General features: G+C 47.5%; 1 protein-coding gene across 3 annotated transcripts in view; it reads left to right on the forward strand.

Annotated features, from left to right (window-relative positions):
* The window catches only part of asb15a (ankyrin repeat and SOCS box containing 15a), a 31090-nt gene extending 20640 nt beyond the window's left edge, over nucleotides 1-10450 (forward strand). For 2 of the 3 annotated variants that reach the window (XM_067999814.1, XM_067999815.1), the window contains exons 9-10: nucleotides 2179-2332; nucleotides 8706-10450. In XM_067999814.1, the coding sequence (XP_067855915.1) occupies nucleotides 2179-2332; nucleotides 8706-8884 (333 nt within the window). In that variant the 3' untranslated portion in view covers nucleotides 8885-10450. Of the gene's footprint in view, nucleotides 1-2178; nucleotides 2333-8705 lie in introns of those variants that run through there. The other variant, XM_067999816.1, reaches the window with a different exon arrangement.
* The last annotated feature ends 4227 nt before the right edge of the window (nucleotides 10451-14677 follow it).

Consider the following 14677-nt stretch of genomic DNA (forward strand, 5'->3'; position numbering starts at 1 on the left):
TCCTTTTAAGACCCTCCTTAAAATTTGCCTCTGATCTGGCATATCCTTCACTCTACCATTACCATCAAGCCAAGGGATCAAGCCTGGTTCAATGAGGAGTGTAGAAGAGCATGCCAGGAGCAGCACCAGGCGTACCTAAAAATGAGGTGCCAACCTGGTGAAGCTACAACTCAGGACTACATGCATGCTAAACAGCGGAAGCAGCATGGTATAGACAGAGCTAAACGATCCCACAACCAACGGATCAGATCAAAGCTCTGCAATCCTGCCACATCCAGTCGTGAATGGTGGTGGACAATTAAACAACTAACGGGAGGAGGAGGCTATGTGACCATCCCCATCCTCAATGATGGCAGAGTCCAGCACGTGAGTGCAAAAGACAAGGCTGTAGTGTTTGCAACTATCTTCAGCCAGAAGCGCCGAGTGGATGATCCATCTCGGCCTCCTCCCGAGATCCCCACCATCACAGAAGCCAGTCTTCAGCCAGTTTGATTCAATCCACGTGATATCAAGAAACGGCTGAGTGCATTGGATACAGCAAAGGCTATGGGCCCCGACAACATCCTGGCTGTAATGCTGAAGATTTGTGCTCCAGAACTAGCCGTGCCTCTAGCCAAGCTGTTCCAGTACAGCTACAACACTGGCATCTACCCGACAAAGTGGAAAATTGCCCAGTTATGTCCTGTCCACAAAAAGCAGGACAAATCCGATCCGGCCAATTACCGCCCCATCAGTCTACTCAATCATCAGCAAAGTGATGGAACGTGTCGTCGACAGTGCTATTAAGTGGCACTTACTCACCAATAACCTGCTCACCAATGCTCAATTTGGGTTCCGCCAGGACCACTTGGCTCCAGACCTCATTACAGTCTTGGTCCAAACATGGACAAAAGAGCTGAATTCCAGAGGTGAGAGTGACTGCCCTTGACATCAAGGCAGCATTTAACCGAGTATGGCATCAAGGAGCCCTAGTAAAATTTAAATCAATGGGAATCGGGGAAAACTCTCCAGTGGCTGGAGTCTTACCTAGCACAAAGGAAGATGGTAGTGATTGTTGGAGGCTAATCATCTCGGCCCCAAGACATTGCTGCTGGAGTTCCTCAGGGCAGTGTCCTAGGCCCAACCATCTTCAGCTGCTTCATCAGTGACCTTTCCTCCATCATAAGGTCAGAAGTGGGGCTGTTCGCTGATGACTGCACAGTGTTCAGCTCCATTCGTATCCCCTCAGATAATGAAGCAGTCCGTACCCGCATGCAGCAAGACCTGGACAACATTCAGGCTTGGCTGATAAGTGGCAAGTGCCAGGCAATGACCAACTCCAGCAAGAGAGACTCTAACTACCTCCCCTTGGTATTCAACGGCATTACCATCACCGAATCCACCACCATCCACATTCTGGGGGTCACCGTTGACCAGAAACTTAACTGGACCAACCACATAAATACTGTGGCTACAAGAGCAGGTCAGAGGCTGGGTATTCTGAGGCGAGTGACTCACCTCCTGACTCCAGAAAGCTTTCTACCATCTACAAGGCACAAGTCAGGAGTGTGATGGAATACTCTCCACTTGCCTGGATGAGTGCAACTCCAACAACACTCGAGAAGCTCGACACCATCCAGGACAAAGCAGCCCGCTTGATTGGTACCCCATCCACCACCCTAAACATTCACTCCCTTCACCACCGGCGCACCATGGCCGCAGTGTGTACCATCTACAAGATGCACTGGAGCAACTCGCCAGTACTTCTTCGACAGCACCTCCCAAACCCGCGACCTCTACCACCTAGAAGGACAAGGGCAGCAGGCGCATGGGAACACCACCACCTACACGTTCCCCTCCAAGTCACACACCATCTGACTTGGAAATATATCACCGTTCCTTCATCGTCACTGGGTCAAAATCCTGGAACTCCCTACCTAACAGCACTGTGGGAGAACCGTCACCACACGGACTGCAGCGGTTCAAGAAGGTGGCTCACCACCACCTTCTCAAGGGCAATTAGGGATGGGAAATAAATGCTAGTTTTGCCAGTGACGCCCACATCCCATGAATGAATTTTAAAAAAACAAGCTTTTAGTCACCTCTCCTAATATCTCCTTCTTTGGTTCAGTGTCAATTGTTGTCTAATTAATGTACTAACATGCCCTCAAAGTGACTGTTCTTTCATTTTGTTTGTAGTTCTGCGAGTTCATCACCGTTTCCTGGATGAGTCATTTGGTCGGCAGGGTAGTGCGCGTGCTGATAGATTACGTGGATTACGTTTCCTTCTGCGTGAAATTAAAAACTCTTCTTGAGAAGCAAAAGGAGTGGCCTGAGATCCGTGACATCATGGGTAAATCTGGTTTCATTCACTATCCTCACTCAGAAACTGCGGTATGCAGACTGAGGAAAAACAGAAAATGATGGAGAAACACAGCATGCAAAAGAACACAAAATGCTTTACTCTTTTGAGTGAGGTGCTTCTTCAGAACTGATTTTGATGAAAGCTCCCCACCTGTAACAGTAACCTACCTTTTCTCTTTCAGGTGCTGACTGAACTACTGTGTTTTCCAGTATTTTCTGCTTTTAGTTCAGGTTTTGAGTATTTGTAGTTTCTCTTTTTTTTAAGATTGTATTGCTTGGCTTTACCACAATATCTGTCAATATCCTGCAGTTAATAAGCAGCTCTAGTGGTACAAGGGCTATCACTTTCAGGCAGTCTCACTAGCAACACCAAATTACCAGTCTCTCAGAAGTTGGCAGCATTTTACATTAAGATTGGCATCAGTACCATGCCAGATTGATGGGCACCAAACTTGCAGTGCAACTAGGCCATCAAACAGGATAATTAGAATTTCATGATAAAAGGGAAATTCAAGAAAAGCACCTTACTGAAGCTTACCTGCAATTCTCTGCCACCTGCATTTACAAGTCTTATCAACATTTTAAATAGAAATCTGTTTTTTTCCTGTATCTGCACACTCCATGCTGTCATAGTATTGCCTGTTTGTTTTCCTTTTTCTGATCTTGAGTTACTGTTTGATGCAGGACAATGAAAATATCCATATAATTTTCCATTCAAGAAATAGAATATTTTCCCAGATGGAAAAAGAATGAGCTAGCTGTAAAACGAGTGTTCTTTGAAAGAGCTGGACTTTTTCCCAGCATAGGCGCTGGCAGTATGGTTATTAAACTGAGGAGTGTCACTCCATTCAAAGCTCTTTTCAAAATCACATATTTACAGTTAGCATTAATATTGTTTTTCATTGGTCCATTTTGAATATTTTTATTCAAATAGTGAGTGCCTAATAATATCATTTGGGAATCTAGCTCAGTGGATCCCTGTGAAGCAGCAGAACAGAGTTGTAACAAACCTCGGGCTCATGACGATCTCTGCGGATGTTATTTCAGCTCGCTGATATTATTGGGCTCATTAACTCTTCCAGGGCACTTTTCCAGTAGTTGAGGGGTCTAGAACGCAGGGACATAGATATAAGATTAAATGTGAGGGATTTAGGACAGAGAGGTGGATGAACTGAAGGTGTTGATAAACACATGGGAGTATGATATTGTTGCTGTCACAGAGACATGGTTGAGGGAGGGGCAAGACTGGCAGCTCAATATTCCGGGGTACAGAATCTTCAGGCGAGACAGAGGGGGAGGTATAAGAGGAGGGGGGGTCGCAATATTAATTAAAGAATCAATTACTGCCATAAGGAGGGATGATATATTAGCAGGTTCCTCTAATGAGACCATATGGGTGGAGCTTAAAAACAAAAAGGGGGCAAGCACTTTGATGGGAGTGTACTATAGGCCCCCAAACAGTCAGGGGGAGATAGAGGAACAGATATGTAGGCAAATCTCAGAAAATTGTGCAAATAATAGGGTAATAATAGTGGGGGATTTCAACTTCCCCAATATTAACTGGGATACTCAGAGTGTAAAAGGCTTAGAGGTTACAAAATTCTTAACGTGCATCCAGGAGAGCTTTTTGAGCCAGCATGTAGAAAGTCCTACAAGAGAGGGGGTGGTACTGGACCTAATTCTAGGGAATGTGGCCGGCCAAGTGGAAGAAGTGCTAATAGGTGAGCACTTTGGTGACAGTGACCATAATTCGGTGAGATTTAAGGTGGTCATGGAAAAGGATAGGGAGGGGCCGGAAATAAAGGTTCTAAATTGGGGGAAGGCCGATTTTAATAGGATAAGGCAGGATCTGGCCAAAATGGACTGGGATCATCTGCTTGTAGGAAAATCCGCATCGGAGCAATGGGAGTCTTTCAGAAGGGAGATTGAGACCATACAATGGCAACATGTTCCCGTAAAGGTCAAGGGTGGTTCCAAGAACTCCAGGGAACCTTGGATGTCAGGGGATATACGAGAATGGATTAGGAAAAAAAGGAGGGCTTTTGGCAGATACAAAAGGCTAAAGACGGAGGAAGCCCTAGAGGAGTACAAAAAGTGCAGGGGGATACTTAAAAAAGAAATTAGGAGATCAAGGAGGGGCCATGAAATAACACTGGCGAGCAAAATAAAGGAAAATCCTAAGATGTTTTATAAGTATATTAAGGGTAAGAGGATGACTAGGGAAAAAATAGGGCCCATTAGGGACAAAAATGGCAATCTGTGTGTGGAGCCGGCAGATGTAGGAGGGGTTCTAAAAGAATTTTTTGCATCTGTTTTCACTATGGAGAAGGACGATGTAGACATAGAAATATGGCAGGGGGACTGTGATATACTCGAACATATTAACATCGAGCAGGAGGAGGTATTGGCGGTTTTAGCAGGCCTAAAAATGGATAAATCCCCAGGCCCGGACGAAATGTATCCCAGGCTACTGTGTGAGGCAAAGGAGGAGATTGCGGGGGCTCTAACACATATATTCAGAACCTCTCTGGCCACAGGGGATGTGCCAGAGGACTGGAGAACCGCTAATGTAGTACCATTATTCAAGAAGGGGAGTAGGGAAAAACCGGGGAACTACAGGCCAGTGAGCCTAACATCAGTGGTAGGAAAATTATTGGAAAAAATTCTGAAGGACAAAATTAGTCTCCACTTGGAGAAGCAAGGATTAATCAGGGATAGTCAACATGGCTTTGTCAAGGGAAGATCATGTCTGACTAATTTGATTGAATTTTTTGAGGGGGTGACTAGGCGTGTGGATGAGGGTAACGCAGTGGATGTGGGATACATGGATTTCAGTAAGGCCTTCGATAAAGTCCCCCACAGGAGACTGGTCAAGAAGGTACGAGCCCATGGAATCCAGGGTGCCTTGGCACTTTGGATACAAAACTGGCTTAGTGGCAGAAGGCAGAGGGTGATGGTCGAAGGTTGTTTTTGTGACTGGAAGCCTGTGGCCAGTGGGGTACCACAGGGATCGGTGCTGGGTCCCTTGCTGTTTGTGGTCTACATTAATGACTTGGATATGAATGTAAAAGGTATGATCAGTAAGTTCGCTGATGATACAAAAATTGGCAGGGTGGTAAATAGCGAGGAGGATAGCCTCAGTCTGCAGGACGATATAGATGGGTTGGTCAGATGGGCGGAACAGTGGCAAATGGAATTTAACCCGGAAAAGTGCGAGGTGATGCACTTTGGAGGGACTAACAAGGCAAGGGAATACACAATGAATGGGAGGACCCTAGGCAAGACAGAGGGTCAGAGGGATCTTGGTGTGCAAGTTCACAGATCCCTGAAGGCGGCGGAACAGGTAGATAAGGTGGTAAAGAAGGCATATGGGATACTTGCCTTTATTAGCCGAGGCATAGAATATAAGAGCAAGGAGGTTATGATGGAGCTGTATAAAACACTGGTTAGGCCACAGCTGGAGTACTGTGTGCAGTTCTGGTCGCCACACTACAGGAAGGATGTGATCGCTTTGGAGAGGGTGCAGAGGAGATTCACCAGGATGTTACCAGGGCTGGAGCGCTTCAGCTATGATGAGAGACTGGGAAGATTGGGTTTGTTTTCCTTGGAGCATAGGAGGCTGAGGGGGGACATGATTGAGGTGTACAAAATTATGAGGGGCACAGATAGGATGGATACTAAGGAGCTTTTTCCCTTCGTTGAGGGTTCTATAACAAGGGGGCATAGATTCAAGGTAAAAGGCGGGAGGTTTAGAGGGGATTTGAGAAAGAACTTTTTCACCCAGAGGGTGGTTGGAGTCTGGAACTCACTGCCTGAAAGGGTTGTGGAGGCAGGAACACTCACAACATTCAAGAAGCATTTGGATGAGCACTTGAAATGACATAGCATACAAGGCTACGGACCAAATGCTGGAATATGGGATTAGAGTAGACAGGGCTTGATGGCCGGCGCGGACACGATGGGCCGAAGGGCCTCTATCCGTGCTGTATAACTCTATGACTCTATGAGAGCAGAAGAAATGTTTTACACACAGTGTGAAGCTGTGAAATGCACTACTAGAGTTAGTGATTTGAAATAGAGATCATGGCCCCGATATTTACAGAGAAGCAGGGAGGGAGCGGGGACATGTGTCACCGGCAAACCCGGAAATACGGCAGGACCTTATTAGAATTTTTTTACTCCGTTTCCCACACGGCAGCCGGCCAGATTGACCGGCTCATTGGGTGCTGGGAGGGAAAGCCTGCTGTAGAAGGTCGCAGCCAGGGACTGCTGGGGATGATCCTCGGCAATTGAGAAGATCGAGGGTTGGTGGAGGGGGTGGGAGCTCGGAGCGCGGCAGCGAGGAGGGAGGGTAGGAGAGATCACGGGGGGCGGGGGGGAGAGACAGATCGCGGTGGGGAGAGAGACAGATTGCGGTGGGGAGAGACAGATATCGCGGGGGGAGAGAGACAGATCGTGGTGGGGAGAGAGACAGATCGTGGTGGGGAGAGACAGATATCGCGGGGGGAGAGAGACAGATCGCGGTGGGGAGAGAGACAGATCGTGGTGGGGAGAGACAGATATCGCGGGGGGAGAGAGACAGATCGCGGTGGGGAGAGAGACAGATCGCGGGGGGAGAGAGTCAGATTGCGGTGGGGAGATAGAGAGATCGCAGGAAGGGGAGAGAAAGAGATCGCAGGAAGGGGAGAGACAGAGATCGCAGGGGGAGAGAGACAGATCGCGGTGGGGAGAGAGACAGATCGTGGTGGGGAGAGACAGATATCGCGGGGGGAGAGAGACAGATCGCGGTGGGGAGAGAGACAGATCGTGGTGGGGAGAGACAGATATCGCGGGGGGAGAGAGACAGATCGCGGTGGGGAGAGAGACAGATCGCGGGGGGAGAGAGACAGAGATCGCGGGGGGAGATAGAAAGATCGCAGGAAGGGGAGAAACAGATATCGCGGGGGGAGAGAGACAGATCGCGGTGGGGAGAGAGACAGAGATCGCGGGGGGAGAGAGACAGATCGCGGGGGGAGAGAGATAGAAATCGCGGGGGGAGAGAGACAGATTGCGGTGGGGAGAGACAGATATCGCGGGGGGAGAGAGACAGATCGCGGTGGGGAGAGAGACAGATCGTGGTGGGGAGAGACAGATATCGCGGGGGGAGAGAGACAGATCGCGGTGGGGAGAGAGACAGATCGCGGGGGGAGAGAGTCAGATTGCGGTGGGGAGATAGAGAGATCGCAGGAAGGGGAGAGAAAGAGATCGCAGGAAGGGGAGAGACAGAGATCGCAGGGGGAGAGAGACAGATCGCGGTGGGGAGAGAGACAGATCGTGGTGGGGAGAGACAGATATCGCGGGGGGAGAGAGACAGATCGCGGTGGGGAGAGAGACAGATCGTGGTGGGGAGAGACAGATATCGCGGGGGGAGAGAGACAGATCGCGGTGGGGAGAGAGACAGATCGCGGGGGGAGAGAGACAGAGATCGCGGGGGGAGATAGAGAGATCGCAGGAAGGGGAGAGACAGATATCGCGGGGGGAGAGAGACAGATCGCGGTGGGGAGAGAGACAGAGATCGCGGGGGGAGAGAGACAGATCGCGGGGGGAGAGAGACAGAAATCGCGGGGGGAGAGAGACAGAGATCGCGGGAAGGGGAGAGACAGATCGCGGGGGGAGAGAGACAGAGATCGCGGGGGGCGAAGAGACAGAGATCGTGGAGATGAAGAGATAGAGATCGCGGGGGAATCGGCAGATCACGGAGGGGGAGAGATCGCGGCAGATGGTATGCTTGAAGGGCCGGGGAGGGGGGAAGCACTCCTGCTAATGGCAGCTCTCTGGTACCTTGCCCAGGTGCTCAGACGATCGAGTATCAGCAGGTTGTTGAACAGTGAAGAGCATTACAGCTCAGTCCACTCCTATCCTCAACCAACCTCCACACACCTACATTAACTAACCAGAGTCATTGAGTAGCACACGGGTATAGGACATCTAGCTGACATTTCCCCTCCCCAACCAGGGGTACTGAGGACTTACATTGCAGTCCTAGCTTTGCCATTGCTAAGACCAATAAACTCAACACAGCTTGAATTAAATGTCAGACCCCTTTAAAGCCATCAAAAAAGCACTGGCTCTTGTTTAGGGGAATTTAAAGTTATATTTTTAACTTGTAATGCCAGTGTGGTCTGCTTTAACAAACCAAAGAATTCAATACTTGCTCCTCAATTTGCTTTCAAAGACATACAAAGAACATTATACTACCTTACAGATTATGATCTGTGTTATTGGAGTCTCAGTGGCACTTTTTCTACATTAAGTATTCAAAGTACTGTTTAAACGTCACTCACTGGGGATCAAAATTGAAAAAAACTTTGATTTACTTGCAGAAAACCCTCGCTGTTTGAAGCACTTGTGCCGACTGATGATACGTAAACACATGGGGCAAAGACGACTGCAAAGCCCTGCATGTTTAGCATTGCTTCCTCTTCCACCAATACTGGCGGACTACATCTTGTATAAGGAATATGACCTATATGGAAGAGGTCTTAGCTTATGTGAACTGTAATCATTTGTGTGTTAATGTTGTTATTGTACAGTGCTGAGGTTCACATGCATTGTAAAATTTAAGAAAATAATTTGTCATAAAAGCTTTGGATTACCAAATGCAGCAACGCATGAGCCTTCATCTTGCTGAATAAGCCAACACAGTTAGTGCAACAAATGACATCTCCACAGCTTTAAGTGTTGAAGGACTTCTGGTTGAACAGCTTTGCAATTACAGTATTTGAAAATCGCACAAGATTAAAAGTATAGGGCTTTCCCAATGCTAAACTGAGCGCACTTAAAGCCTTCTTTAAACGATAACTCATGCATGTCCAACAGAAAAGACCTACATCAGTATTTTTGCATCATTAAATGTTGACCAGATAGCATAACTTATACTTGGAGATTCACTAATAAGCATTACTCTGCCATACACAATCCCATTCATTTGGTGAAAGGTTTTGATGAATGTTTTTATGTTTTGATACAATTTTCAAAGTTAAGCTTTGTGTGTGACAGCTCAAGTACCGAAATTGTATCTTCCAGTCTATTTGGCCCCTCCATTTCTTTTTCTCTTCCAGTTTTCTCCACTTCTTTGCTGAAAGCAGTACTACTCATGCTGTAATGTGGTTCTATAGGTGTCCACAGGCCTCTGATACCTTGTCTTGGTGTGTGAGCTTTGATAGTGATTATCGGCTGTCTATTTAACAGGGATGTAGAGGGCACCTTCACCAGATGTCCACAAGCAAGCACTTTATATGCCAGGATAATGATCAAAACTCAAAGTGATGGGGGTCAGTTTGCATTCATATGGAACTGGCTGGAGAGTGACATGGGAGTGTGAAATATAACTGGGGTCTGCCAGCATCCCATGTCCCTCTATACTGGTATTGGTGTGGCAGTAGTACCAATAGTTTATAACGAGGTTTTAAAGATATTCAATAACTAATATTGATGAACCAGTTGTCAATAAATTTTCCCATGCTTGAATGCCATTTCCCACTGGTTGACTGTAGAACAGCAAGGTTGCACCCTTTCCATACTGGCATGGGATGGCATTTGACCTACTGCCCATCTTGCCAAGAACAGCTGGACCTCACCCAATGGACGAATGAAAATTCGAGCTGGTAGGGAAGCCACGTACTCAACCAGTGCAGACATTGGAATGCCATGCTGAAACTATATCTTGTGGTCCATTTGGTCCCTTCATTCAACAGGTCCCCTAATATCAGTATAGTCCTAGCAAATCACTCCGCACTTTGTTCAGGTTCAATTCTGAAGAATTTCCATTTGCGTCATGCTGAGAGATTAATAGGCTACAGGAACTATTAGTCTTTTTTTATATACCAGACGCCCACACTGTTTGATGGAATCATTTAAAAAATCAAGACTTGTCCTTTAAACATTGCAGACATATTTCTAGCTTAAAGAATGTTGTTTTTAAAAAACATTTTAGTTTATTCAAGGAATTGTGTAAATTACCAACTTGCTCCATATCTCTGTATAATTCTCATTATTCTTGTTTGTAGTCAAGAAGAATATGTAGAAAATCTCTTTAGCACAAAATAAATTACTTTTATTTTTTAAACGATCACTGTTTCTCTTGTTTCCTAATTTTTGCTTTTTTTAAAGGCACCAATTCTTTTCCCTGGAATGTTAGTTCTAACAACAACTGAGCTGGTTGGTTGATTTGCCTGTGATTTGTGCCCATTTTCCTGTGAACACAGGACATTTCAGTCAACAACTAATTTGCCAGGACCGTTTATGCCTAGATCAGTATTTCTACAGATTGTAATTAAAAACAAACAGTTTGCAAACGAGCCCATTTAAAAAAATCTCCAGCAAATCTATCGTAATATGACGGAAGATAAACACCTACCAAAAAAACTGTTTTCCATATAAGTACCCAGACTGTTAAAGTATACTGTGCCCTCCAGGTGAAGTTTGAGGGTGGATTGACTATAACAAGTTGTAAAGAACAATTATTGCTTTTTTTGGGAAGGGGAAGTGAATTGCTCAGTTTTAATGGAGTTGTGCATAATTTCTGACATTCATTGCACATTGTTATGATAACGTGCATGAGCTACACAATGGCATTCTCAAGGTGGGATTTGGGTTTGATATAATTTTTCTTTTATGAAATCCATCTTATTGTTCAGTTGTGTCCTTGACACTGCTAGGCCCACCATTTTGGATTCAGGGTTCTGTGCAGTTAGTCTATCCCATCATGCAATTGGAACAGTACCAAAGGCAGTGAATTTCTTTGGGGGTTCTCCCACTCCACCGCCATTACTTTGGCGGAAGTTCGGCAGAAACACTGTTCCACCATATAGCTTCCTTTTGCATTAAGATAGTTTCAAAAGCATCCATTTTTCTTCTGTGTTGGTTATGTCCCCGCATAGTAGGGCTGTCCAATCGACCTGTTCAAGTTATCTTCCGTCTTTGCAAATCTAGCCCTCTTGAAATCTGGTACTAGCATTAAATTTTCAGCAGCTTTGGTTTGGCTGATCAAGTTGAATCCAATAATATTGTGCTCACTGTTACCCAGGTGTTCCCCCATGTGAAGGTCCGACGCTGCATCGGTACCACTATAAAAATTAAATCTAGTGTCTGCTTACCCCTTGTTTCCTCACTAACATGTGCAAGGAAACAATCATTTATTATATCTTCAAATCTTCCAGCTATCCTGCCATTATAGAACCTAATTGTATTTTCCTAGAATCACAGGAAGGTTACAGCACGGAAGGAGGCCATTCGGCCCATCGAGTCCGTGCCGGCTCTATGCAAAAGCAATCCAGCTAGTCCCACTCCCCCGCCCCATCCCCGTAGCTTTGCAAATTTTTTTCTTTCAAGTACTTATCCAGTTCTGTTTTGAAGGCCATGATTGAATCTGCCTCCACCACCCCCTCAGGCAGTGCATTCCAGATCCTAACCACTCGCTGTGTAAAAAAGTTTTTTCTCATGTCACCTTTGGTTCTTTTGCCAATCACCTTAAATCTATTCCTCTGGATCTTGACCTTTCCGCCAATGGGATCAGTTTCTCTCAATCTACTCTGTCTAGATCCTTCATGATTTTGAATATCGCTATCAAATCTCCTCTCAACCTTCTCTGCTGTAAGGAGAACAACCCCAGCTTCTCCAGTCTATCTATGTAACTGAAGTCCTTCATCCCTAGAACCATTCTAGTAAATCTTTTCTGCACCCTCTCTAAAGCCTTCACATCTTTCCTAAAGTGCAGTGCCCAGAACTGGACCCAATACTCCAGTTGTGTCCGAACCAGTGTTTTATAAAAGTTCATCATGACTTCCATACTTTTGTACTCTATGGGCTCGATGTTACCAGGGCTGCGGGTTCGCGGCGGGGAGGGCTATTGGGCACGTGGGTAACACGCCCGGTGAAATCAGTCTGCCCCGCGCGCAATCGCAGCCTAATTGGATCCACTTACCTGGTCTTCCGGGTTCCCCACTGCTGATCTGCGCGTCGGGCGTGCTTCGCATGTGCAGTAAGGTCTGTCAGCTGGAGGAGCTCTATTTAAAGGGGCAGTCCTCCACTGACAGATGCTGCAACAAATAGCAAAAATTACAGCATGGAGCAACCCAGGGGGAAGGCTGCTTCTTGTTTAATGATGCTTCACTCCAGGTATCATTAGATGGGGTGAGGAGGAGGGGGAGGACAGAGATCGTCCCCCCGGCGGGTGGGAGGAAGCGGCCTGCCTCTGCCACCAGGAAGGCCTGGCTCGAGGTGGCAGAGGAGGTCACCTGCACCACCAAAATATCGCCCACCTGCATACAGTGCAGGAGGCGCTGCAATGACCTAAGGAGGTCAGCCAAAGTAAGTACACTTACTCATTCCCCTACACTCCATCTGCCACATCACCGCCCCCACCCCACATCTCCTTCTGCACTGCCAACACTACTCTATCATGTCACTCCTCACACCCACTCAAACCTCATCCTCATCTTACCTGCACTTACTCACCTCGCCAGTACTCATCCCGCCACTACCACTCATACAATCTCATGGCTCTATCTCATACTCACCCTCTCATGCATCTCTTTCACAGTCAGCCTCACTCAACCTGCCACTACCTGTGCTGCAGCCACAGGGCATGCATCACATATGTGCAGTAGGAAGCGTAAGGCAAACGTGTCGTGAGCATGAAGGGGATGCACAAGGGTGTTTGAGGGTTTGTCATGGTTTTTACTTATATTTAATTTCTGACCAACTCACATTACATATTGTAATGGCACCACTACTGCCACGTCTTTGCGAATCTTGTCTGCTTTGTGCAATAATGCCCTTTCCTGAGGATCACAATGAAGACCCACAACTGATGCCACCCATTGTGTCACTGCAGAGTGGGTGTAGGTGTATTTGCAGGGCTCTTTTCTGCAGACGACTGAGAGACGTCAGCGATGTCCCCGGTGGCACCCTGGAAGGATGCGGAGGAGAAGTTGTTGAGGGCAGTGGTGACTTTGACAGCGACAGATAAGAAGATGGTGCTCGGGCCAACCGGGAGCAGCTCGGCATGAAGGAGGCTGCAGATGTCCACGACTACATGTCGAGTGACTCTGAGCCTCTGTGTGCACTGCTGCTCAGAGAGGTCCAGGAAGTTGAGCCTCAGTCTGTGGACCCTGTGGCGAGGGTAGTGCCCTCTGCGATGCATCTCTCTCTCTGCGGTTGCCCTCCTTCCTGCTGTGCAGGTGTATGTGTCACAGCACTGTGTTGTGGAGCTCCACGTGTCAGAGGTGGACGGCGTGGCCGGCGAGGCTGGTGATGCTGTTCGCCCTCCGAGGAGGTCATGACTCCAGCTACGGCGACCCCCATCTGAGGGTGTCCGCAAGGTAGGTACATGTCTCTGGAGCCCGGGGTAAGTGTGCAAGTTAGTGAATTTTCTTGTCAGGAGTAGGGTGGTGGAGGCCAAACTTTGTCCCAAGTGACAGTGTGGCCTCCTGCAATGAGTGAGGGTCTCCCCCACCCCCCCACCTGTCAAATGGACCTTTGCAGCTGCCACAGGCTGACAGCTGCAACACGTCCATTTCAATTGGGAGTGTTTCCCCCAGTGTGGGAAACAGTCCCAGTTGTCTCTAAAATCCCACCCCTCCTCACATATTCCCTTAATCAGGTCTGTTAATGACCTGAAATACCTAAGTAAATACCGTTCAGTGGCACCCCGCTGGCTTTAATTGCCTGCGGGAGTCCCACATGCGGGGGCTGCGCGCGCACGTCGGCGCGTCTGTGGGGAACCCGGAAGTGGGCGGGTTGGAGCCGGGCTCCAGACCCGCTCCAGGATTCCCCGATTTTCGGAGCCCCCCTGCCAGGAACGCACCCGATAGAGGGTGCTAAAATGAAGCCCTATGTCTCTATTTAAAAAGTCGCTTTCTCAACCTGCCCTGCCACCTTCAACGATTTGTGCACATATACCCCCCGATCTCTCTGTTCCTGTACCCCTTTTAGAGTTGTGCCCTCTAGTTATATTGCCTCTCCTCATTCTTCCTACCGAAATGTATCACTTCGCATTTTTCTGCATTAAATTTCATCTGCCACGTGTCCATCCATGCCACCAGCCTGTCTTTATTCTCTTGAAATCTATCACTATCCTCCTCACTGTTTACTACCCTTCCAACTTTTGTGTCATCTGCAATTGCTGCAGGAGTTCCTCAGGGCAGTGTCCTAGGCCCAACCATCTTCAGCTGCTTCATCAATGACCTTCCCTCCATCATAAGGTCAGAAATGGGGATGTTCGCTGATGACTGCACAGTGTTCAGTTCCATTCGCAACCCCTCAAATAATGAAGCAGTCCGAGCCCGCATGC

This window comes from Heptranchias perlo, chromosome 18 (assembly GCF_035084215.1).
Source record: "Heptranchias perlo isolate sHepPer1 chromosome 18, sHepPer1.hap1, whole genome shotgun sequence".
Classification (NCBI taxonomy): domain Eukaryota; kingdom Metazoa; phylum Chordata; class Chondrichthyes; order Hexanchiformes; family Hexanchidae; genus Heptranchias; species Heptranchias perlo.